The sequence below is a fragment of the Saccostrea cucullata genome, unplaced genomic scaffold (assembly GCF_032062105.1).
Source record: "Saccostrea cucullata isolate Sc308-1 unplaced genomic scaffold, CSIRO_AGI_Scuc_v1 ctg38, whole genome shotgun sequence".
Classification (NCBI taxonomy): domain Eukaryota; kingdom Metazoa; phylum Mollusca; class Bivalvia; order Ostreida; family Ostreidae; genus Saccostrea; species Saccostrea cuccullata.
In genome coordinates, this window is record NW_026937075.1 from 419,283 (window position 1) to 447,060 (window position 27,778).

The 27,778-nt window shown below is 33.0% G+C and overlaps 2 protein-coding genes across 2 annotated transcripts; one reads left to right on the forward strand and one right to left on the reverse strand.

Moving 5' to 3' along the window:
• Nucleotides 1–8,587: 8,587 nt before the first annotated feature.
• LOC134247230 (calpain-D-like) lies at nucleotides 8,588–26,451 on the forward strand. Its single transcript, XM_062729580.1, has 15 exons — nucleotides 8,588–8,710; nucleotides 10,899–10,998; nucleotides 11,523–12,103; nucleotides 13,748–13,926; nucleotides 14,295–14,478; nucleotides 14,715–14,859; nucleotides 15,176–15,263; nucleotides 15,385–15,489; nucleotides 17,765–17,911; nucleotides 18,208–18,375; nucleotides 18,746–18,963; nucleotides 19,821–20,038; nucleotides 23,374–23,543; nucleotides 24,096–24,817; nucleotides 25,028–26,451. Exons 2-14 carry the CDS (start codon nucleotides 10,971–10,973, stop codon nucleotides 24,262–24,264), a joined length of 2,400 nt encoding a protein of 799 aa, XP_062585564.1. The 5' UTR covers nucleotides 8,588–8,710; nucleotides 10,899–10,970; the 3' UTR covers nucleotides 24,265–24,817; nucleotides 25,028–26,451.
• On the reverse strand, nucleotides 26,434–27,761 carry LOC134247232 (uncharacterized). Its single transcript, XM_062729582.1, has one exon. It carries the CDS (start codon nucleotides 27,731–27,733, stop codon nucleotides 26,540–26,542), a length of 1,194 nt encoding a protein of 397 aa, XP_062585566.1. The 5' UTR covers nucleotides 27,734–27,761; the 3' UTR covers nucleotides 26,434–26,539.
• Nucleotides 27,762–27,778: the final 17 nt, after the last annotated feature.

The following is a 27,778-nucleotide window of genomic DNA, read 5'->3' on the forward strand; positions in this document are numbered from 1 at the left end:
AAAAAATTAGATACAAAATTGTTACTTTAACTCCACGAGACCAGTGTAGCATATTTTGATACCCCTAAATTGTAACAGGAAAGGAGAAAATGTATGGCTGGACCGGGAATCGAACCCGGGACCCCTGCATCTCTAGTCAGGTGCTCTATCAACTGAGCTATCCAGGTCGATATCCACGGCCCAAACCATTACATTCCTCCCTCCTTAAATTGTCTTCGCCCTCGAAGACACAACCCAAGTTCTTATTACCCCTGGCAGGACTTTCACCTGCAAGTCCAGGGGTGGTCAATGGCACCAAATCTGTAACAGGAAAGGAGAGAATGTATACTTCGAACCCGGGACCCCTGCATCTCTAGTCAGGTTCTCTACCAACTGAGCTATCCAGGCCGATATCCACGGCCCAAACCATAACAAAATATTGAACGTAGAATCAACATACATGTATCAATAGTATGGTTATAGTATAATAATTGATCCTGGATTCAAGATATTATAGTAAGGAAATGTGCCTCCCTCCTCCATTCTTATTACCGGTATTTGAGGTGGACAAAACTGGACATGAAGAGCACCTCAATTTATCCTACTAAGTTACTGTAAACGTATTACATTTGGCGGTGTATTCTTTTTAGCGTCTTCGGAACACAACAACCGCTAAATCAAGTACAACACTAAATGTCTCGCAACTATACACATAATGCGCTAAATCAAATCTACGCTAACTTATTCAAAATTCAATTTCCGCAATATATCGTACACGCTAAATTTAATACATTTACAGTAAGTTTGAGGTTCAAGATATTAAGAAGATTTTAAGTATTTTTCTTATGTATAAAACTTTTATCATCCATTGTGGCTTAACCCTATATAAAGGGGTCAAGATTTAAACAAATTTGAATCTTTACTGTGTAAAGAAACAAAATATGAACATTTTTCATTTTCCTAGTTCTGCATGTGGTTGTTGATCACAAAGAGTGGATGACAGCAAGACCATGGGGAGAAGTGTAAGAAAGGAAAGAGTTGAAGCAAAAACTCAACTAGTGTAAGAATACTCAACAAATGGAGAAACTGAGAACAGAATTTAGGGAAGCCAACATACAATTGCGACCCAATTCTCCCCAAGGAGCGAACAGAAATAAGTCAAGTCAGTCAAAGTAGTCATTGAGAAGGTTTTTGAAAGGTGTCATTCAATGTTCTTAAATTCTTAATTGTCCTCCCCTCCCTGGAAGAGGATTAGGCCTCTTATTTGAATAAACTAATAAATACCCTTTCCTCAATGATGCTTTGTGACAAATTAGGTTGAAATTGTCATAATTGTTCTCTGGAAGAAGTAAAAAAATGTTAGAAGTTTACAAACAGATGAACACCCAACATCTCAAGTGAGCTAAACCCATAGAAAATGTTACAAGAGATCCACAGGCCCTGATGGTTACCCGATTATCATAAAAGTTTCTGAGGCTATGTCCAGCACTCTGGGTCTACTCAGGTCTAATGTAATCTTATAACAAGTGTGTTTGTGACAAATTTTTACAGTTGAACCCACTAGAATCATTATCATATTTCTGATCCTAGAAGAAGATAACATATTTTGAATAAGTTTATATATACATGTACTGTATATGACCTACTTATCCTCACCCTGGAGTTGATCCCTGGACCCAGGATGTATATAAATCTTTATGATTTTTTATTTTACAGAGGGTTATCTGGACACTATTTGCCTACTACATAAGAAGCTAGATTTCCAAAAGTGTAAAAGGTATATTGTAATTTTAGTTTAATATTTATTTTATCTCCCTGAATCTGTAGACATACAGAAAAGTATAGCTAACAATGGAGCATTATTCACATTTCTTGTATATTATCAGGTATCTCTGATTATTTAAATCCTATCTGACCATAACATTGTATTCTGGTAAAAAAAAAATCTTATTCGCTCACAGAATTTCCAAACTATGTTATAAATTCAGGTTACATTGAAAATGATAAAGCGCTACAACTATAATAACAACAAAGGAAAAAGAGGGGAAAGAAAAAAAAAAACAGAGAAGTAACTTTTAAAGTCAAAGAGGTCAATACTACCTTAAAATTGATACATAATATTAAAACCTTCAACTCATAATATGCTGATATGGTAGAATACACTGTATTTTTAAAATATCTAATGAAGGGAAGTTTAAATTTCCTGATTTTTTTTAAACAATTACCTCATAGTGTATTTTAAGAGACAGCTCATTGTTTCTAATGTCCTGGTTTGTGTGTACAATGTGCCTAATTTTTTTTATTGTGCCTTTATGCTATCTAGTTTAAAAAAAAATACAGTATCAATCTACACTACCTAAGGATTCTTCAATATCATTCCGAGTTAACATGCTTTTGCTCTTCTTGAAAATAAGATTTTTAAGAATCCTCTTAATTGTTTTCCTATATACTGTAAACCAACTTTTATTCGTGTGTGAGAAATTTTCGCGAAGGCTGCGAGAGCCTCGTCGTTGCAAATATTTCTCGCTGCGAACTAGTTCTTAAAGTGTATGTGTCTATTAACAACAGATCCAAAAAAGGCTTGATAGTGAAAATGAATTGTTGCGAACTACCTGGTAGTTTATCCCTGGTAAATGGTGAAATAAAGTTGTCCCGAATAAAAGTTGGTTTACAGTATGTTAAACTTTGATGGCCCATTATGACCCATGCACCTTTTCTGCTTTTTGGGAGGAGAAGGGGATGTCATGGTTAAAGCAAACTTGAATTTACACTTCCGGAGGATGCCTCCATAGGAGTATGAAAAATTGTGTCTTTGCTGTTCTTGAGAAAGATTTTTAAAAATTCTTTAACCCCCATGTGCAGTTTTGATTTATACAAACTTGAAGATAATGCTTTCATATGAAAATTGCACTACTGTAGTCATGACTTTGTTCTAGAGAAAAAGATTTTTAAAAATATTTCTCCTACATATTCCTATGTAAAACACTGATAACCCACTGTGGCCTCAACCTACCCCTGGGGTCATGATTTGAACAAACTTGAATCTACAATACCCAAGGATACTTTTATCTTTTAATAAGACAAATCAAGGCTTTTTTGTACTTGAGAAGAATTTAGATTCTTATGCCCTGTCATGGAAATAGCTGGGGCATATATAGAGTTTGTCAAGTCTGTCTTCCTTAAAATCCTTCCATACTGCTCAGTTCAAAGTTCAGTTCAAAAGTCACTATTCAAGATATTTTTATCAAACTTCCCAGGCTGATGGATATTGGATAATTAAGAGTTATTCAACTGCATCAACAGGGCTGTGTCAATATATCGATATGTATCGATATTCAAGAATAATATTGTATCGAAAAATAACTTCCAATGCGTAGTGGACAAGTAATTTTTCTTTTAATTCTACTATAAAGATGGGAATATTAATCATCAATGCTTATATATTTAACTTTTTTGAATTAAAACTGATCAATAATTATAGAATTATAAAGGAAATAACACAGTTTTCATAGTTATTACAAAATACATGAACAATTTTATTTTAACATTTTGATTTTAAAGTCATTATTAAAGTTTGTAATATTTAATGACAACAGGAGAAGAACTTTAAAATGGGTAATCCATACATTAAATGATTTATATAAACCTTTTTTGATGGACTTGTAGAATTCAATACATTGCATATCGCTTTATTAAAAAATATTGTATTGTATCAAAATTTTTTGCTCAATACACAGCCTTGTGCATCAACATATTTGACCCTGACCTCTCCTTTGACCTTAACTTCAATTTGTTAGAGTAACTGTTTAGCTCAGTTTTAAAGAAACCTTTCAAGATAGTGCAATCCAACTTCATATGCTGATACATGCTGAAGTGAGCAATTAATAGCTTCAACATTTTTTACCTTGACATTTCCTTTGACCTTGACCTCACTTTTCTTAACAAGTGTTTACCCATTTCAAAAAAAGCCCTTCAATATATTTTTATCAAACTTAGTATGCTGATACACATATAGTGAGAGCTATTCAAATGTATCAAAAACTTTTGACCTTGCACCTTTATTCTATTCTTTATTCAATTTGTATTTTTCTTAGTTTTAAAGTGACAATTCAAAATATGTTTATAAGCTTATGCACTTGTTTATTTGGTGAGATTTTTAAATCTACATCCATTCAATTTTAAAGTAACTCTTTATTAAGGTGGAATGCCACACCAAATTTTTATTTTATAGATCTTTGAGTCATTCTTTTTAAACAATGGTTTTAGCATAGAAAGGCCGGTATTAGCTCTTTTATTTTATATGATTTTTTGTATTTTTTCAAAGAAAATGAAAATAATCATTTATATCCAAATAATTTGTTTTCGAGTTAAAAATTTGCTGTAAATGAATGCATCATATGTATTGAATATCTAATAAAATATGTAAAGAAAGGCTGGTTTCACTTTAAAATTTTTTTTATAAAAAATTATTTATGAAAATAAAACACATTATTTGTGAATATTTTTAAACCTATGGTTAAAAACACAACAAAACTAGTCATAACTGAAGAGAACATGTTTGTCAATCATATTTTAAAAAGAAATTGAAACGAAATTGAGAAATTTTAGAGTAATCAAATTTTTTTTAATATTTGAACCTAACTCGATCAAAATTAAACTGATCCCGATCAAAATTTACACAAAATGAATAAAATACTCATTTATTGCCTCTTCATGTATTCACAATGAAGAAATCTATTTTATTGTCAGGTTCAATAATGTTTTAACCCTAATAACACCTAATCAGACTAGTATACGCGCGCGGGGAAAAGTTATTTATTTCCAATAATTGTACAATTATGGTTGGGATCGGTTTAATTCTGATCGGGATTGACCAAAATATAAAAAAAATAATTTCTCTAAAATTTGGCTATTTCGTTTCAATTTCTTTTATAAATATGATTGAAGAACATATTCTTCACATTTGTCACTGCTTTTGAGTAGATTTTAACCACAAGTTTAAAAAATATTCACAATTTATGTGTTTTATTTTCATAAATATTTTTTTATTTAAAAATTTTTAATATCTATACAGCTTTTCTTTACATATTTTATTAGGTATTCATGTGATGCATTCATTCACAGCAAACTTTTAATTCGAAAAGAACTTATTTGGTTTTAAATATAATATATTTTTCATTTTCTTTGAAAAAATACAAAAAAATTCATATAAAATAATTAAATTAAAGCTTATGACGGACTTTGAATGCTGAAACCATTGTTATAAAAGGTTGACTCAGAGATCTATAAAATAAAAAGTTGGTGTGGCATTCCTCCTTAATAAGATCTTTTCATCATACTTTATACATTGATACAAATTTACATGTTGCATAAAATACTAATAAACACTTCGCAGGGCATTCATGTTGTATGGACATATTTCTAGTAATTAAAGTGGCACAGTGACGCACAAAGGGGAACATTGACAAATGTAAAATCTTCCCATGACCTCTGTAAATTTTGTTCAATTCCTAAAAGTATTAGGTTTCAGAAAATTACAGGTTTCAGAACCTAAAAATTAAATTTTAATGGGGAAAAATAAAAGTAAAAATAATTTCTGTCTGCCCCAGAACGAAAATATTGCAAAATACCCTGGTACTTCTTCCTCCCTATTATACGCGTGCGCAGAAAAGTGTTGAATAAGTTTCCATAGTTACCATGGTCTCAAGTATCCACGAATGAATATAAGTAGACCAAAAAATTTGATGTAATCTTTTTAAAAAGTTGTTAGAACATATTTCTCACCTATGCATGCTCCAGTTGAATTTTGTTTACAAGTTTGAGCTAAAAATAAGAGTAGCGTGACCTTGACATATACGAAACAACGAAACGGTAGATACAACCTTCGTTTTTCCGGCACTTATATTGTGCAGTCAATTCTTGCAGTTTAATTGTCATATCTTCGCTATATACTCATAATTTTCGTAAGTCTTTCTCTGTATGCTACAGATATCTTAAAATTAAGGTATGATTTTGACTCACTGTGCCGCTTTAAATATATTTTTTTTTATATATATATATTTCTGTGGAAAAATTTAATTGCCAATTGTGGTCCCACCCTATACCCCGGAGTAATGATTTGAAGAATCTTGAATATGCACTACCTGAGAATATTTCTACATAATTTCACCTTTTCTGTCTACCTACTTGGTAGTTAAATTAATTTTGAGGAGAATTAAAAAAAAATAACAATGACATTTTTCAATAATTTGTAATTATCTCCCCATGGAATATGTGGAAGAAGGTTTGACCCTTCATTTGAACAACTTTATGGGAAGAAGGACCTTAAAAGATGTTTTAATGAAACACTGGCTTCCCTATATGGAAGCTTATTGTAAAGGTAGAAGAATATCAAAATTTTTTATTCAAATTTTTAATGCCAGTCAAATTAAGTCAAAATTGTTGGTATCCAAAACAAAGGTTTTAATTATCACAATATGAATTCATTTGTGAAATATGTAAGTAAGTAAGTAAGTAAATTGTTTATTATAGTGACGTGTTATACAGTACAATGAAAAACATTTAATACAATTAATATCCAAACACCCGGCCCATCGGACCTATATGTCACTTTTAACAAAATATATGAAAAATATATAAACAAATATTACGCATGGCATTTTTTATACAACAGAGATTGTCGGTGCATGTATGAAAGGTATAAATATTTTGAGGTCTGCCTTGGAAAATTTGTTAAAAGAAAATTTACACTATCTTGATCGGACATAGACCTAGCATATACTTGCCAACCTCCAGCATGTAAAAATCTGGTCATGACCAGATTTGGAAAGTAAAAAATCTGGTCATAATGCGTAACGACATTCACGACATATTTACCATGATTAAATTTTATACATATATATACAAAGTATTTGTGTATTGAGAATTCTTTTATTGACAAAGGATTTAATTTACTATGACAAAAAATTCATACATAATTTGATTTAATTTACATGTTAAAAATGCGAATTGAAGGTTTCATATTTCAGTATTGACCTGAAGTTAGTAGTGTGCATTTTTTTTAAAAAAAAAGCCTTTTCAGTTTCTGCTAAATTTGAAAGTATACCAATTTCAGTTTTGAAGTTATTTTTCCTCTCTCTTAATTAATTAACTACTGCAATATGTTTTAAACATGTTAAATGTGAAGTTAGGCCTACACTGTCTTTGATCAGTTTATTTAATCTAGAATGAAAGTTTTTTTTTTCCCAAGATTCCTTCATATGAACATAAATATCGTTTCTCTTTTTCTTGGTTCAATCAGAGACATGTGTTTGGTTCAGCTTGTTCCTGTTGGCCCTGATAACGATCTAGTTCTATCGGAAGCCATTTTAATTGACTTCAATCATTTATTTGTCAAAACAATACCCAGTTAATTGTTTACACCTGCACTGATAATTAATCCATCGACATTGTTTACGTAGATCTAAGCTTGGGTTGTAACTGGAAGTTAAAAGTGCAACCTAATTTACGAACCAAATCCAGAAATCAGGAGATTTTCGGGTTGTTCGGCAAAAATCGGGTGATAAGCATGACCCGCCGGGTCATAAAAAATAATCGGGTTACGGGTTGAAAAATCGGGTGTGACCCGACAAAATCGGGTGAGTTGGCAACTATGACCTAGCACCAACTGCCCCAAAGTTATGGCTAAGGTTAAAGGTCAAACTCAAATGTCAAGAGGTCAAATTTTATAGTTTTAACCTATGAAAGAAATGTCTTGTACATCACAAGAAAAACACCTGTGAAATAAGAAAGCCATAGCCCAATGCAATCAAAAGTTATTGACTAGCTGTCAAGTTTTACAGATAAACAGACAAAATGACAGACAGTACTAGCTAGGGCATAAAAATATTATTTTCAACTATTGCTTAATGATTTATAAATACATTTCACACGTAAAGAACAATCCTCATCAATGAAGACACGGTCAGTTCTAACCTGTATTGTAAGTTGTTAATTCATTAATTGCATTGCAATGCCTTACCGAAGGGGTATTCCCAGGTATCACAGGGAAATACCTATTTTTAGAACCAGCTCAACTGTCTGCCGGGGTCGTTGAAAATATATGGAAATTTTAAGAGTTTTGTGGTGAAGGGGGTGTTTGTTTTACTTTTCAAAACTAAATTAGAGAGAATATTCATTTCTAGAAACTTATTCAGTCTAGAGACTATTTCATGAATAAAAAAGTGCCTAATTTAAATTACCTTATATTTTTTTCATTAGAATTTAATGTTGAAATACACCATGCCGCTAAAATAGTACATTTTTTCTTTAAAAAAATAATTTCCAAAGCAAACAACACTTATTATGCCAATACACACCTTGGTGTTTTGCTATGAAGACTCGGACTCTCAGCTCCGGCTCCGGGTCGCTCCGGACTACACCTGAGTCATATGCCTTAGTTTCGCATTTTTTTGTTCGGCCTCTCTCTTACATATTTTTTGAAGGACTTTCTCATGTTCAATAATATTGACATTTTGTCAATTTATACTTACAAATATAGGCCTAGCATCCAATGAATCAACATTCTAATTTCATTTTACTTCAATGAGCTTAATTCGAAAGCAACCTAATGGAGCAAAAGCCAAAACGAAAGTAGATATTAGTGAAGGGAAGAAAACTTTACCTTAAAACGTTTTATTGACAACCTATAATAAGCTAATGTAGAACATTTATGGTGTATACTTGTGTTCAAGTGAGTAATCTTGAAGTTCTATTATTATTACAAAAGTTAGACCTTACCATAGTAGCCCTGTTTAGCTGTTTATTAAGACAGTCAAGTTTAATTGATTATGATTGATGGTGTTTTCTTTATTCTTTGCTCTTCGGTTTGCTCATGGTAAGTAAAAATATGCGAACTACTAAAACAACACAGGTGTTGGTACAAGATTTTAATGATTTTAATACTTAGTCTATTTTTGGGAGATAATATGTTTTACGGTATGACCGTTGGGGCGAGCGCAGTTATGTACTATCATAAAGCTACACATGAACTGCCTATCATTCAAGAAAAAAAGAAAGAAAACAAAACAATAAAAAGAAATCACTTCCCAAACATTGGGATCGAGATTCCAAACTTCTCGGAAGTTTCCGACAAAATCGGAAATACCGGAACCGTTAAAGTGACGAAAGTATGACGTCAGATAAAAAGTCCTGTAGACTTAGGATGCAAATGATGGTTTTGTGGCATGGAAATTGCAAATATGTTGACGGTGCGACTGTTATGGAGAGCGCAGATCTATGTTTATTTTGTTAGAATTTAAATCAGGCTCGTACGTCAAACTGCACGTGACATTTGATGCGTCTAGACTCTGACGTCACATGACGTCGTATGTAAGTTACATTTCCCCCAAAGAACCCTGAACAGTGCTGAAAATAAATGAAGAACGTTTTGTTTGCTATTTATCTTCAATATTTATCCATTAAATCAGGGTATGTTTAATTTTTCTACTATTCTCACGAGAACGTAGCTTTAACGTAGCTTAAACAAGTGATGCATTGTGGGTCCAAATTACGGCATCAAAATATTCTATCAAATGAATGGGCAGTAGTCCGAATTTTCTCTTTGTACAGGCGTTGCTTTAAGAGCTCGCAGTGACGAGCGTCGCTTCGCAACGCTCGCTACGCTCGCCTTTGTTTGTATTTTTTCAAGTAAGTTGTTGCTATGTTTTAGCCACCTTGTTGCTATGTACCGCAAAGGATTACTGGGAGTTTGGAATTTTTTCATGCGGTGAGATAAAAATTTCTTGGAACAATGTTTTTCAACCCGAATTTCCTCCGTTCGTACACGTTAGTCTAACAAGCTCCCTACCATTTTTTAAAAAAATCTATAAGGTTATTGGCCTTCCACTGTCTTATGAATTCTTTGCTTGACAATTCTTGTAGTGGTTCCATCTCAGGAGGAGAATACTCCTGTTGAATTATTAACTAGTCTCAAGCTCAAATAACCATAGACAGTAGTTTAGTACAACTTATTATAATTAAGACAATATCTTACTATTTTTATCAAATGCTAAAACCTATTACAATTTTTCCTTAATTGTCTTGTAATGATTCTGGAATTTTCAAACAGCTATACTGATTGTCTTCAATAAGGCATCCTACAGTGAGTTTGGTTACCACTTCTACTATCCATCTTGAATAAGGCGTCCTTAGTCTAGTACATGTATATGCTGTAATCCGAGGGAGAGGGCTATTATGTTATCTAAATGTTGTCTGTTATGTTAGAAATTAATACCGGTGCAAATTTATTGTTGCTTGCCTATGATTTTTCTAGAAATTTACTATTTTAAAAAACCATTTACCAAGAAAAGGTTAGGAATTAATTGTATTTTTCGTCACTTCACTAGAATCATACCAATAAATTTTAATCAGTTATTATTTAAACATATAACTCCCTAAAAATTATCCTAATGTTGAATATAAATACCTTTCCTTAAGTACCAACAAAATTTTGACCCTTTGACCTTAATGTTTGACCTTCTTTTTAAAAACGTAACCTTATAGTCATTACTTTTGAATGGTAAGTGGCTAACTAAGTGCAAGGGCTTTTACAGGTGTAATCATTGAAACAATGTGGGCTGGGTTACACAATCAAAATAAACAGATTGTTGAAAGCACCAGGTACATCTGCTGTAAGAAAATCTTTTACGCAAGTGTATATGGCGTAGGATCTGAAGCAAATTTTAAATATCCTTGGGTCATGGTCAACATATTAATCATCAGATGTAACTTCATTTGTTTGGATATGATATGAAAGCTGTCAATTATCATTAGGCAAAGAAAAAATCATATATAGGCACCAATTAATGATTCACAAATACATCTTGTTTTTGCAACTAAAATGCTACAAACTTTATAGATTTCTTTTTTTTTGTTTTTAGTACATGACAAGGAATAGAAGATGTCTTGTGAGCTAGCAGTTGTCAGTCCCTAAATACAGATTAATATCAAACATGCTAAAGAAATTTTTTCATAAAAAGGGTAAGTTAAATTGTTGATTCAAATGTATTTTTCTTCCTTATTTTTTTACAGTTAATTCACCATGAATCCTTAACTTTCTCACTGATATTGAATATGAGGGACCTTTATATACGTACTCGTAGCAGAAATTAAATAACAGATATTCACAAGCAATCAATTAGCAATCTTTAGAATTATCAAAGATAATGAATTAAAGTATTTTTAAATCCTCCCCTATCACAGCTAATTGTGCCATATACATGCAACGTTTGGTTGCACATAACATGTTACACATACGTGTAATGTACATTATACGTAGGTGGCACATTTTGCTGTGATAATGAGTGTGAATAATTGAGAATGATAGTAGGTACGATGTATGTATTTTGTAAAGTTTATTATTTTATATATCTTAATTAAGAAAGAGTTTCTAAAGGCAACATTTAAATACAATTTTTTGTATAAAAAGTATATACTTCTTGCACAATCATATTTTTTTTTTTTTATCAATTCTACAATTGAGTATATGAAAGTAAATATTTCAGGATTGCCTACTTCAAGTTGGGAATGTTATAGGTGTGAGCGGAGGATAGAAGCAGGGGAGAAATGTGAGACCTGTAACAGGAGGTTTAATAAAGACAAAGATAAGGTAGTGGAGGACAGTTCAGAGATCAAAAAGGAATACAAACCCATTATTAATAAGTATGACAAAAAGAAAGAAGAGGAAGATATTGGAACTGGAATAAAATCAATCATAAATAGACAATCTGACTCAGCAGAAGCTGTAGTTAGGGAGTCTGTACAAACAAGTTCTTCTGCTGTTGATCACTTTAATGGAGCAAATTCTGACTCCCAGGATCTGGGCAGTGACAAACAAAAGTCAAGTGGTGGATGGACCTGTAAGATCTGCCACAAAGGTGGAAACTTAAAGTTAGACTGCCAAATGTGCAAACAAAGAAAGAAAGAATCTATTGATGAAGGGGACATTAAAAACAGAAAGAAAAGGAAACAGTTAAATAGAAGCAGGCTGAAGGCAGGACGCAGCATTCGTGTGGATAAGGAGAGAGATAGACAGAAACAAATTGCTCAACAAATCTTTATAAATATTACAGATTATTGCAGAAATGTAAGATTTTAATTAAGTACTTATATTTAAAGTAAAAGATATTTCAACTCATATACATGTATATTTTCTGTTCATTTCAATTTAATTAAGATAACTGTTAGAATAATTAATGCAAACAAATATAAGAAATATTTTGAATTTTAAAGGTCCATTTATATTTTCTACAGAAATTAAAAGGATGAAACCAAGAGATGTGAAATTTAGAGATACCTACAAGGGTTGTCCAAAAAGTTCGTGGATAATGACATTTTCCTTAAAATATATGGTTTTATATGCATCTGTAGTATATCAAAACATTTCTCATAAAAAACCATGTCAGAATGATTTAATTTTTATTGATGAAACTTAATATTTTTGTAAAAATCAGGGTCTTTAAAGATTGCAGATAATGCGCACAGACCAGTCTGACATTAACCTATATAATTCATTATAACTTCAAACATTTGGATTTTGACTTAACACATGTTTATGGACACACACTACTTTTCTTTTTTAAGCACAATGCACTTCCAAGCGCTAGCAATAATCTTTAAGTATAGATTATAATTTATTTAATTTTTAAAATTCAAAACAATGCACAAAAACTTACGGGTGTCATCTATATAAACAGTTTGTATACACAAACTGCACAGCCCAGTCCGACGCTGCACTAGATTTATAACAACGTCATGAATAGAAATCTCCATTTTCAGTAAATTACATATGTTTTTAAATTCTTGGAGTGTCTTCGAATTTGTGCACTCTGTTGAAAAATCGTATATACCAATCTCAAATCGATACAATAAATATATTTCAATATTTTCATTCGCTGTGTTTCTCTACTAAGCCAACAGTGAAATTGATTTGAATACCATTTTCCTGTATAGAAATATTCACAGAGAAATGTGCGTTAACATGATATCACAATGAGGATGCAGCGACGTTAGTAAAAATACAACGATATAGGGCAGCGAAAAATTCAAATATTGAGTATATTTCAGATGCTTCCAAACATGTAAAATGTAAATATAAGGAATGTTTTTAAGTTTAGTGTGAATTATTGGTGTGCGAATCACACATACTTGCAGGTAGGCATATTTTTCATGAAGCGCTAGCGCGCTTCATGAAATATGCCTACATGACAAGTCTGTGTGATTCACATACCAATAAATCACACAAAACTTAAAAACCTTCCTTAAAATAAATAATTGTGCGGATGGCCAACGTCGCTTTTTCTGTTGAGTTTTGGCACATATTTGTTAGGGTTTTTGTTAAGAATTTGCACTGTCTATATAGTAAGCGAGACTTAAGTTATCATAAAAGTATTATAGCCTCTGTATTTGTGTTACATAAAATTTTTATTAATTTTTTACTTGTTTTATATAGAAAATAATCATGTTAATCCGAACACTTTATATCACAGTTTATGTCATTTTAACCTTGGGTAAAAGATATTTCAACTCATATAGATGTATATTTTACAAAAATATTATGTTCCATCAAAAAAAATTAATTCATTCTGACTTGTTTTTTCATAAGAAATATTTTGATATACAGCAGATTTACATAGATCTATTTATTTTCACAAAAACATCATTGTCCACAAACTTTTTGGACAACCCTCGTATAGATGATGTTTATTGTTTAAAGTTTTTTTTTTCACAGAACAAAACAAGGTATAAAGATGAGAGTTTTCCAGATCCTAGTGTTCCAAACAGAGATGGAGAGCACTGGGAGAGAATAGGGAACATTAAAGACAAAAGTTGTAAAGGGAGAGAACCCTGGACTGTGTTCAGGAACCCCAGCCCTGATGATGCCATACAGGGATCAGCAGAAAACTGCTGGTAGGAAAATCATTTATTATATCAAGCCTCTTCATCATTGATGTTAGCTTATTTTTCAAAGTATACTGTAAAATCACATATTGTCTTGGGGTCAAATTTTCAAGGTTTGAGGAAAAAATATTGGTTTGTGTGGATTTGATTTCGTGGTTGGAGAAATTTTACATTTTGCAGTGGTCATGAATTTGTGGGTCTTTCCATGCCTCAAAATCCTTGAAAATTTCACAGTATCTGAGGCCTCCAGGCATTGAAAAAGAAAATGTTTTTGGATCAATTCTGGGAACAAAATTATCATTCTAAAGAGATCAGTTTTGAATCACCAAAGAGAAGTCCTGCTTTGGCTTCATAATAATTAATGCTCTACTTTGTAGGTTCTTGTGTTCAGTCAGTTTGCTGGCCCAGAGGGAGGAGCTTCTGAGAGAAATTCTGATCACAGAGAGCTACTGTGCAGAAGGCTTATACCAGGTCCGACTCTGCAAGGACGGCAACTGGAAAACAGTCATTGTGGACGACCGATTCCCCTGTGATAAACATGGAAATCTCAAATATGCAAGAGTATGTTTATGTAGCATATTGACTACTGTAAATCTAAACTGTTTGTAGTATCAAATGTTACTATATATCATAAATTATAATACTTATTGAAATTCTAATAATTTTGCAAGGACTGAAGTAAGTCATTAGTGTTAAATTTTTGGTGCTGCATTTACATGTACAGGTATTTGGAAAAATGCAACTAGTACATGAATATGTAAAGGTTTTCAAGTTATGTTGTTGTTTCTTGTTTCCAGCCTCATAATAAACAATTGTGGGTGATGCTGCTGGAAAAGGCGGCAGCCAAGCTTCACGGAGGATACAGGGCTTTATATTCTGGTCTGGTAGTGGAGTCACTGGCCCTGTTGACTGGGGAACCTTGTAAACACATTGACCTTGGAGGTTTGTTTTGCTCATTCAGTCATTGCAGTACTATAGTCCATTTTACTTCATACAGTGTATGTCAGCTAGAGCCATGAGTCACTCGGACTGTCTATTACTAACTTCTTTTGTCATGCATAGCAACAATAAATGATTTGGTTAAAAGTATTTATGAGTAAAAAAAATACATGATTGAATTTCATGATCTTTACTGTGTAGGCATCAAAACCATCCATATCGATGCAATTTTTGAAAATAAACGTATTGTATACCTGTTTGCTTGGTTATGAAAAGAAAGAAATTCTTATAGTTAATTGTCATAATTTATATTTTGAAGGAGAGGATATTCAGAAAAAAGATGACAAGAAACTGAAGATAGATCCAGATAAGCTTTGGGAGGATCTAAAGAACTGGAGAGCATCAAGGTAGCATTTCCTAGCATACTCTATGCACACAAACTAGATTCACTTTTTGCATAAAATGGCCTTTTCCTTTTACCAATTAACTGACAAGTCTCTATGTTTCATTTCAAATACATGTTTTAAGGTACTTACTTGGAGTCAGCACCTTCCCAAAACTTGCTCATGAGGAACTTGTAGAAGCCCACTGTTATCCTATCTTGGACATAGAAGAGACAGCAGATGGCAAAAGGTATTTGAGGACAAAAATTTTCTTTTATTCTTCTGTAAAAATTGAAATTATGTTAAAGATGAATAGGTGATTTATGTTCTAAATTCACCAGTTCAAACGAACATGAATTATTTATAAATAAAACTCAAAAACACTTTATATAGGATGAGCTCGCATGCGCGAGTGCAACAGACTTTAATGAAGTGTATACAGTATACAAAGCACAGTCTTTAGTTTAACTTCTGAAATCCAAATCATTCTACAAAAGAAAAAGAAACAAATAAAGCGACAGTCAACATTAAAACGAACATTTTAACATGTTCAGTATATCGATCATACTGGAAGGGGTGGGTGGGGCGGGGGATAAGTCTGTTGCAATGTAGCAGCGAACTTCAAATAACTTAAAACACCTGAAAATCTACCTTATACGTGACTGAATCATGAGTAGCACGGATTCAACCTATTCACCCGTAAACAAATAAACAACCAATCGATCTCCTTTATCGATGGCCTTAATCTGCATACAAAACAAACACACGTGTTTTACCATAACTTTTATAAATATATTTATGTTCTAAATTCACCAGTTCAAACGAACATAAATTATTTATAAATAAATTTCAAAAACACTTTATATAGGATGAGTCGCATGCGCGAGTGCAACAGACTTCGACGATAAAGAAAGCATTGACATAAAATTATCAAAATGTATATGACCCCACCCTTAGATATCAAGACTTCAAGGTAATCCAATTATTACTTATTTCAAACCAGGCCTTGAATAATTGAAAATTATAAAAATGTCGCAGAATTCTCAAAGTGATGCCAAACCCACATTTTTACTTAATACATTTGAGAACTTGCTTTATTTTTAGCTTTATGATCTTAACTTAAAAAAAAGATAAACAAGAAACATAGCCAAGTCCCAGGACTTTGGTGAATTCTAAATGCCGAGTCCGGATCAGGAATTTGTTAGTCCGGGACGTCGGGCTTGGGGAATTTTGAACCCCTGTTAGAAACAGTGGAACTTTGTTCATAATTGCTACCAAATACCAAGCCATCATATGGATATAAAATTATATATACATGTACCAGGTACGTACGTGCATTAATTACTACCGTGACTTTACTAGAATTATACTCATTCTCAAGTAACACATGTATATATATTTATTATTTTTTCTTTTCTTTTTTTTTTTTTTTTTACAAAGCTAAATTCAAGCTGAAAAACGGACATTAATCTGTGTCCAAATGCTTACCAGATTCTCTGTTCTGCGCGTGCCTCGTCTGCTGTTTGTTGTTTTAAGTAAGCTTACATAGTCCTATGGTCTATGAGGCTTAGTAACAATGAAAGAAACAAAACTGGCAGAAGATTAGACGTTGGCAAACGTTTTAATCACTCAAGCTTTCAGGAATTACGATTAACAGAATAAAATTTTGTTGCCTTAATGTGAAAGACACAGAGTGAGCTTGTGGTCCCGTTGTACCGTGTCATTAATAATATAAACAGTGTTTTTAAATTCTAATGTTATTTTTATACTTTCATTCTTTCTTTGAGAAAGTCGCAAATAAGAAATTACCAGTTTATAGCTGCACCTTCAAATGTGCCAATTTTTCCCCACATGGAATCCAAACGTGTAAAATGCAGAACCTGCTCTATTTGTGTTGTGGATAATCAGCAACTGTTTCTACATGAAGCTAAGTGCTATATTAAATATAAATCTGATTTGTAGATTAAGCGATACATAATCTTTTTGCAATGTAGCAGCGAACAATAACAAAATCAATTTCTACCTTTTACGTGACTTTATCACTGTAGCACAGATTTTAACCTATTCACCCGTAAACAAATAAACAACCAATCGATCTCCTTTATCGATGGACTTAATCTGCATACAAAACAAACACACGTGTTTTACCATAACTTTTATAAATATATTTATTTTGTATCTCCACACAAAGCCATTAAAATGCATTTAGCATGAATAAATTAGCATAATTAGATGAAATTCTTTATGTGTTAAAAAGATAAATGTATTTTTACAGACACGTGGAGTATTATATACATGTATGCTGAATATATATGTCAAGTGCCTTTAGTGAATGCATTTTGCTATAAAAGTGAATAATATTACAGTAAACTTGAGAAACAATTCATTCACTAATTACATTAAATTCAAGAAACTATCTTTATTAATAAATTACATGTACTATTTTTATAAAATATATTCATGGAATATAAATTAGATATGACTGTATAGTGTATACCTGTATTAAAAGTCCCTTTTTCACACAGACTGATGAAGCTGTGGACCTCCCCTGACCATCATCACTGTATCACAGGTTGTCTACGGAACTCTTCTTTACAGAAAGATAAAAAGAAGCTCCTCCGCAATCTCAAGAAAGGAGAATTCTGGATTTTATTTGAAGAAGAATTTATGAAGTAAGACACAATATTTTTTCACTTTGAAATATTAATTTTGTTGCTTTAATTATACCGTATTTATCATGTCCATCTTCTGTCTGTCCTTCCATCACACTTTGCTTTTAGTTCACTTTCAATGAAACTTTTCAAGATATAAAACTTGGCATGCTGATATGCACTGTTGAGAACTATATTCAAGTACATCTGCATTTTCTTTTTACCTTTGACCTTAAACTTATTTTCTTAAATAAGTGTTTAGCTCAGTTTGAATGTCAGAAACTATCCGTGTGTAAGTTGTTTTTTATCATTTGAAGTTCCAGGTGCTTTAATTCCCTGTCTGTGTGTAAGACAGAGGCTGGGTGGTTCGAGTCCAGATTTAAGGGCGTGTTCCTCCCAGAACTCAGTGATGACTGGAAGTATTACAGCTTCAGACTGACCATGGATACCAAACTAAAGCTCTCTCTCTTCCAGAAAAGCATGAGGTACTGCAGAAGGATTTATAATGGCAGATGTTTTAATTTTGTTTATTTTTCCAATCCAGGACGCTATATTCATTCAAACATTATTTATCTCTTCAGTGTCATTTAATGACATTTTAACATAACTTGACAAGTTGACATTTTAGCACATATTTTTCCAATTCTTTCTAAAAAAAAAAATCACAATTTTATTGGATTGAGAAAATTGCAAAAAAAAATGTATTTCACCCAATACAGTTTCCTTCATCAAATTAAACATTACTAGAAAGTATATATAAATATATAATTGAAATAAATTGGGTCAAAGAGAAACTTGATAGTATACTATTAATGGTGCTCTCTGCAGTTAAAGTCATTATTTAATCTCTTCTAGAGGATCTGGGATACAGGTAGAAGAGTTTGTAGATTTGCTGATCATGGTACTACAGAACCATGTGGATGGATCAGGACTTCCCTTTAAACAGGCCCCACTATTTAGTCGCGTGATGGAATACAGTGAGAGGCGAGCTCGCGGTCTCACCACGTGTGAGGTGGATCTAGCCCCAGGAAGCTATACTGTCGCATGCTTTTCTTTTGGAAAATTAAGACAAGGTTAAAACTATTATGAAATAACTAAATAAGCTGATTATCTATTGTAATTTTTTTAACTAATTTTGTTGTAAACGTATAAATTTGAATCACTACTTCTGAAAGGCAATGGGGCATTATTCAATCATTTATGCAGAAAGGTATGAAGTACATTGCATGTTTTTTAATGTCTTAATTTTTCTTCTTTTTCTCTCTTAATTGCACTTACTTTCTCAACTTGTTTTGAGCATTCTATTCTGAAAAAAAAAAATCCTATCAAAATGCTGTCAAAAGCAGTAATTACTAAGTTAATGGTTTAATGCATTTGTTAAGGATCAATTAAGTACAGGTAACATAACATCAAAAGTTTTAGTGAACCAAACTTTTCTTAAATTCAAAACTAGTATAATAAAATGATTTCTCTTTATGCACTCAAACTAGTATTTCTTCCAAGAAGACAAAAATTTGTATTATTATGTGTAACATTCTAAAGTGATGAGAGAAAAACATTTATAGGGGAGTTGCAATCTTATTAAAATGCTGTTTAAAAAATGTTTTCACTTTTTCAAATACTGTTTTTCCATAATTTTGTGGAATCTCAATTTCTGTTTAATCTGCATGTAGGAAATTATGCAAATTTCTTAGACTGTCACTATATGTCTTACATTTATTTTAAGTACGCTTGAACAAATTTCCATGGAAAATTTGTGACCACATACGTAGTGTAAATTTATACCTTGCGGTAAAAAGTACTTCTACAGTATATGTTTGCTCTGCTCCTCAAATGATACTCTACTCATGTTTTTCAACTTCTAAACACTCTTTTGTTGTACATATTTTGACTGGTTTGATGGTTGTTTATTAAACACCTTAATTAACAGGTGGTGATGAGTACACTGATGGCGACTATGTTAACTACACACTGAGCATACACAGCTCTGTCCAGCTATTATTTATGGATGAATGTGAAGTCAATCCTAAAAGTTTTCCTGAGCTCAGATATGCCCCTGCTGATGCTTTTATTACTCTAGCCAAACAGTGCAGGGTCGAAGAAAAATATGACACAGAGAAATTACAAAGTGATGTTCGACTAAGTACGGTAAGATTTCAGTGGTTTTATAGACTTAAAGCGATTTTTGTTTAGGTCATCTGTGTCTCAAGACTTATTGCTACATGTTTTCTTCATTCCTACTGTGACAGTCAAAAGTTTGCTATATAAAATGGTTATTGCAACCATTCAGTATACTATAGATATTACATCATGTAATAGTTATGTAGACACTTAGAGGAGTAATACAATGTATGTGGGGTCCTTGGAAAAATGCATACTGGGCGAGGCGTAAGCGGAGCCCAATATGTATTTTTTGTGTAACCCCTCTAAGTGTCTTCATAACGAATTTATCCTGTCGAAGATTTCTTAATATAGTTCACACTTTTTCTGAGTTAGCTAACAGTTCCGTAACAATTGTTTACAGCTGTACATTGTGACGTCATTTAATGTATATTATATAAGTGGATTATTTTCGTAGTTTTCATTGGCTGAAAGGACGTCACATGACATTCCTCCTTTTGCGATAGCCATGTGAAAGCGCGTCCGCGGAAAATGATATCACACGGCACGCCATTCGGTTGCACTGAAGTTACGTAGAACGTGACGTCATAATAAAAGAAACGTGAATTTAACCATTGTGACGTAATGACAGCCAAGTCCGTTGTGTTAGGACTGTGTCGGTGCATTCACTTTTAGTGATTATGTAATATAACTATTATCAACTTCAGTGAACGGTCAATATGTGGTTATAAGGACTCATGGCAATTGATATTGACCTCAGACACAGAAAATGATAGCGACCTCGCAGGCTCGGTTGCTATCACTTTCTGTGTCTTCGTTCAATATCAATTGCCATGAGTCCTTATAACCACATATCGACCTACACTGAAGTCCATAATTGTATATTACTGTAAATCACATTTTATTCGCGAGAACTTAATTTTCGCGTAATTATGTGAGTCAAGAAGCTCGCGAACATTTCATTCTCGTATTTAAAAGTATTCCTTACGATTATATAGAGGAAAAACAACAATAAGTGAAAATTATGTCTCGCTAATAAAGAGTCAATGACTTTCTCGCGAAAATAAGGTGTCGCGAAAATATAGTGATCTACAGTATATGACGTCAGCTATTCGGCATGTTCAATATTGATGTGTGGTAGGTTGGTCACGTGGAGGGGGGACATTAGTAATATGAGGTTGGTAGACAGCATAACATCGTTTCCTGCAGTATTCTTCTCGATCAATGAAATTTCAAGATTTTTATCAGAGGCAGGATAAAATATTATGGACCCTTGGTTCATTATTAGCTCTTCCGAGCCAAAGGCTCCAAGAGCTAATGCTATGGCCATTTGTGCGGTGTGCGTCGTGCAGTGTGCGTTAACGTTTTAGAATATGGGCCATAACTCAAGAACCCCTTGGCCAATTATTGTCAAATTTGTCACAGGGTATCCTTGGCCCAAGGGCTACCATTTATACTAAAATTAGGGGTGGGACCCTAAAAGAAGGGGAGATAATCACGAAAATAAAACCAAAGTACTGGTTGCTAAAAAATCTTCTTCTCCAGAACCACCAGGCAGATTTTCACCAAACTTACATACAAGGGTCAGGATATGTTGAAGATTAAAAATTGTTCAAGGCATGACCCTGGGGCAAAGGGCATGGTCTCAAGGTCACTTCAAAGTTGACCAAAATTTACACTTATTAAAGACTTTGACATTTTGCTTACTATAAAGACTAGGATCATCAAATCTTGTAAGTTGATGCATCTCAGGATTTGACATCATGTTGATACAAAAATAGGTCACGATGACCTACTTTTTAAATTTTACGGGCTTTTGTTTTCAAATTGATTTGGAGGCATGTTTTGGACACTTTAAGGCTTATGATCATAAAACTTTGTCAGTTGGTGCATCTTGGGTCCACAAACAACATCAATTTAAAAGTAGGTCATCGTGACCTACTTTTTGAATTTTATGGCTAATCTTTTCTAAAACATTTAATCCCATTATTTCAGACACCGATAGGTTTAGAATCACCAAATCTTGTAAGTTGATGCATCTAGAGGCCTTCAAACATATTTATCAAAAAGTAGGTCACTGTGACCTACTTTTTTAACTTTGCAAGCATTTGTTTTCAAATTGTTTTAAAAGGCATATTTTGAATACTATTAGACCTATGATCATCAAATTTTGTCAGTCGATGCATCTTTAGTCTTCAAAAAATTTCGACCACAAAGTAGGTCACTGTGACCTACTTTCGACATTTCATGGTTAGATTTAAGTATCTCGGGTACTAATTGGCTTAGAATCATTAAAATTTGTCAGTTGACGCATCTTGGGTTTTCGAAAATTAACGACCAAAAAGTAGGTCACAGTGACCTACTTTTGACATTTTATGGCTATATTTTAGTATCTCAGGTACTTATTGGCTAAGAATCATCAAGCTTTTTCATTCAATGCGTCTTGGGTTTTCGGAGCATTTCGACCAAAAAGAAGGTCACAGTGACCTATTTTTGACAATTTATGGATAGTTTTATGTATCTCAGGTACTAATTTGTTTAGAATCATCAAATTTTGTCATATTTGATGCATCTAAGGTTTTCGGAGCATGTTGACCAAAAAGTAGGTCACAATGACCCACTTTTGAATATTTCAGGTACTGATTGGCTTAGAATCATCAAACTTTGTCAGTAGATGCATCTTGGGTTTTCAGAGAATGTCGACCAAAAAGTAGGTCACAGTGACCTACTTTTGTCATTTTATGGCTATATTTAGGTATTTTGGGTACTTATTGGTTTAAAATCATCAAACGTTATTATTTGTTGCATCTTGGGTTCTCGGAGAATGATGATCAAAATATAGGTTACAGTGACCTACTTGTGACATTTATGGCTATATTTAAGTATTCTAGGGTACTTATTGACTTAGAATTGTCAAACTTTGTCAGTTTATGCACCTTGGGTTTTCGAAGAATGTTGACCAATAAGTAGGTCACTTTGACCCACTTTTGAATATCTCAAGTACTTATTGACTTAGAATCATCAATCTTTGTCCATTAATGCATCTTGTGTCCTCAGAAAATTTCAATCAAAAAGTAGGTCACCATGACCTACTTATAGTATTTTAGAGTTACATCTAAATATCTTCAGCCCTAACTGGCTAAGAATCATCAAACTTTGTCAGTTGATGCATCTTGGGTCATAGGATAGATTATATAATTTATCAGAAGAGCGATTCAAGGCCCTTGGGCCTCTTGTTTTATTTGGGTTTCATTATACAGCAGCTAAAGAGTGAATCAGGATTCGAAATATTATGTGATAAATTGAACTGAGTTCAGATAATTACACTACATCTCTCATTAGTGGTAATGGTTTTCTTTCAGGTTGAGGATGGTGTCTATTGCGTGATGTTCATGTTTTATGGAGAAATATGTGTGTTTATTAATGAGACTCGTGGAGGGTATGGTTATACGAGGTATTATGGTCAAAGTGCATACCTTGTGTCCTTGAGACAAAAAATGAAAACAGCAGATTTCATTCCAGCAAACTCGGGGTAAGATATGTTCAGATGATTTTTCAGAATAGGGATTATTCCCCTTTTTGATTATTAGAATTTTTATAATGTTTGGTAGGTCTGTAGACCACTGAGGAAAATTTTACTTTATAGTATGTATTTTATTTAGTGGCATAGAGAGAAACTCTTTTTCATGAAATAAAAAGTCAAAGTTAAGTTCCACATTAAACTGATAATCCAGAAGTGTACATCCAAAGATGCAACATTTAGCAATTTTAATTATATTGGGCTGGTAGTTAATTAGGAATAGCCTTTTCCAAAACTTCAAACTAGTCATTCATCAAGAAAATGTAATTTTGACCTCGTGCTCAATAGAGGTCTTTTTTAAGCTATAAGAAGTTGTGTAAAATTTCATCACTAAAGCTCAAAGGCTTCTTGAGATATCATGTGGAGAAAAAATTGTATTATAAGAAAAAAATAAATTGCATGGATGGCTATGGTAACATTTTAGAGGTTCAACTGTACTAGTGTTTCTTCATTGCAATGAATCTAATTATAGAAAATTGACAAGAGAAAGTTTTTCTTTTACAGACGAGTTATAAATATAGTAACCCCTATGGACCCACTGACAGATTGGGTTGTAGCTGCTCAAAAGAATGGACGCCCAGTGACAGAGGAATTCATAAGCGATCCTTCAATCCCCAAAACCCTGGAGGGTCTCCTCAAAGCAAGGCCTTTCCCCGAGATCACAAAGCATTAAAATGCTGTAAACCAACTTTTATTCCTGTGCAAGAAATTTTTGCGTGGTTCACGAGACCCTCGTCATTGCGAATATTTCTTGCCATGAACCGGTTCCTAGAGTCTCTTTCTCTATCGACAATGGATCCAACAAAAGGCTTTATTCTGAAAATTAATTGTCGCAAACAAGTTTACCCCCCGAAAATCACAAAATAAAGTTATCACAATTAAAAGTCGGTTTACAGTACTTTGATTTAGTCATATGAGCCATTTCTGTGTAACTTTGAGTGTGGTGCATTTGTATAACTCACTGGGTATATTTTCTCTCTTATTTGCTCACTCTCATTCACATTTGACTCAAAGAGTGTCATTATGATAATGGGTAGAGATGTCTGAACAAAGTTAAATACATTTCAATTTTGTACATTTTAAAGAGAACTTTTTGGTAGATGTACCCGCTACATGTATTAGATTTAGATGAATTACTTGACTTGTTACTTTAGTTGTTACTTTCAACTAAAACCAGGAGTAAATATCCCTCTAAAGGGCATTATGTCAGGTCTTTCTGGACTACTGTAGATCACTAAATTTTCGCGACCCCTTATTTTCACGAGATAGTCATTGACTCTTGATTAGCGAAACAAAATTTTCACGAATTGTGGTTACTGCTCTATATAATCTTAAGGAATACTATTATAGGCGAGAATTTAATGTTCGCGAGCACACTGTCTCACATAATTACGTGAAAATAAGGTTCTCGCGAATAAAAAGTGATTTACAGTAAGTGATTGTATTTGAAATTCCTCTTTTGCCCAGTTCATACCTCACATTTAAGTAATATGTTTTGAGCTGAAAGATGAAAGTTATTAAGTTAAGTCATAAGATTCTAAATCGAATGACAATATATAAGTGTATGTTAGTTCCTAGTTTTACCCACATTTTCTTTTCTCTTGACCTAATCTTCAGTGCACACCAGATTTATGAGTAGTAAAGATGACACATCATAATCTGATTTTGAGCAATTCTTATTGTGTAGATTCCTTATATAATATTCTTTCATATTTTTAATACAAGTACATTGATATAAAGTTCTCCAGAAAGTTGTGCAGGAACTAGAAAATACAGTAAAACCTGCTTATAATGAGATTTTATGGATGGACATCTTGCTTCATCATGAATATAATTTGCTATTTCAGTCAGCTTCACAATAAATTAAAAAAAATATATATGAAATCATGTCATTGTAAGCATCAATTGTAGGAGTGTTTGCTATAAGCATGTTTTACTCAGTAACTGTATTTGACCTTAAAGGTCAAGGTTAGATTAGTTCATCCACCTCCACCTTTGTATAGTGAATCTAGTCAGTAGCATTGCTGTACGAAGTCTCTGAAATATTTCACCATTGAGAAATTAAAGATAAAAAAAAATGATCTATGCAATTTATGAAATTAAAATTTTATTTTAGTAGGCCCATATTTAATTTTTTATGCAGTGTGCCTTTAGTATTGTGTATAAATATTTGTGTATATGTTCCGACAGCAACACTATACATGGAGTTTGTATTATTAAATCAGAAGAAATGTTATGAAGTGACTTTTATAACAAGTGTAAGATGATTTCAATGGGTTTTTTTTCCAACCCATTTTTCTGTATCTTTGAACAATATTAAACTAGCATTTGAACCATTCCTGTGCCTTTCTTTATGTAGTTTAAGGTTGTACATGTATATGCTTTCCAGTGTTTCTGTGATATTTTTAGATGCATTTTTATATTTACACCTGTTGAGAAAGATATTTTAATGGAATTTTAAAGGTATAAATTAAAATGTGTATGTTTATTGTGAATTCTTTTTGTTGGCATTTTTTGATATTTATTATTTATGTAATATGGTAAAATTAACAATGTATTTCACACTATTATACTTAAAACAATGGTTGACTGTATGAAAATGTAATTACTGTGCTTGATGAAAAAAATTTGATTTCTGTAGCACCAAAGGTGGAAGGAACAGCATTACAGTGTAATTCTAGTTGATTGGTGTAAAATAAAAAGCAGTTCAATGTTGATGAATTTAATCATTTTAGATTTGTCCATTTTCATACTGAACATTAACCTCATACTTAGTAACATATAGCCACATCAAGTAAATAAATGATTGTTATTTCACAGACTTTATTTCATTTTTAGTTCAATTAAATTCCAAAATAATTTTTCTAGTTTTGTTCTCTATCTAAAGAACATTTTCTTTCAGTTTATGCCGATATTTTTGATCACCAGACGAGAAACTACATGTATTTTCATTCGTCATCATCATCGTCACTAGAATCATCGGAAGACAAAATGACTGGCTGAAGGTCAGGACGGAAGTTGTCTGCTGTTGTCACGAGATCACGTGAACTGAAATCGAGGTTGATCTTTTTGAAAGTCAAACTTTTGAGTTCTAAGTTCCCTACGTGCCGGTTATATTCGTCCTCCGGTGTTCCGGGTACAGGGTCGTATCTATTTTCATACATTTCTTTCATGGCTGCCCGAAGCCTTAGAGTGTAGTAATCCCGATCTTCAATATCATCGACAACGAACTCGTTTAGAGAGTCTACAAACTCTTTAATTTTGTCATCGTAATTAAGAGACTTGATAGCTTTTAATTGAAGGTCTACAATGTCTATTTTCTTCTCATCTTCAAAGAAGCTTGACGATTTCTTCCTGTGATTTTCGGTTTCAGATACCCGCTGTTTTGCGGTTGCCTCTTGCGTTACCTGTAGCAACAGTGAAGGTTTGCAAGTATGTGGTCGTGTCTTGTTTTTCGGTAATTTATCCAAAGTCGCATGCATAAGTTTATTTTCTGGACTCTTCCCTTTTGTAGAAATATTCATAAGAATGGGTTTTGTAATAGACAGGGTTTTAACGCCGACTTCAATCTGTCGCGGTAATGGGTTACTTCCCGTGGTTGATGGTCGTTCTGAAGGTTTTGGTTGAAGAAGTGACCCTGATGTCATGCCAGTGGACCTTGACGCCATACCTTCTGTGATGGAGTTGCTCCTGCGCCGAGGACCTTTGTCCTCCACAAATACGTCATCGATAAGACCATTATTCTCAACCTTTGACGTTGTAACCTTTATTGCTGGTGGTTTCTTTTGCTTGTTTTGTTTTTTATCCGTCCTTTTTCTATTATTTTGAAGCTTTGTGAGGAATTCGTAATCTTTTTCGGCGCTTCCAAAATCAGTGTTTAGTCCATGATGATGCTTGGCGCGCAGTACCCTCTCGGTTTCCTTGTTTCCGTGCAGACGAGCCTCGCATAGCTTAGATCTGTAGAGTTTATCCTGGAATCTTTTAAACAACACTTTCTGGTCTATCTTGATTCTGTGAATCACATTCTTCTCGCTTCTCTCCAGAACATGCATTTGTTTCTTTAACAAAATGTTCTCCTTCCAGTTTGCATAATGCACTGATGGTGATTTCTCCGCAGTGTCCCCTGCCTTCCATCCTGGCATGTTGAAGCTCTCCGGGCTTCGCAAAATTTGCTAAACATTTGTACA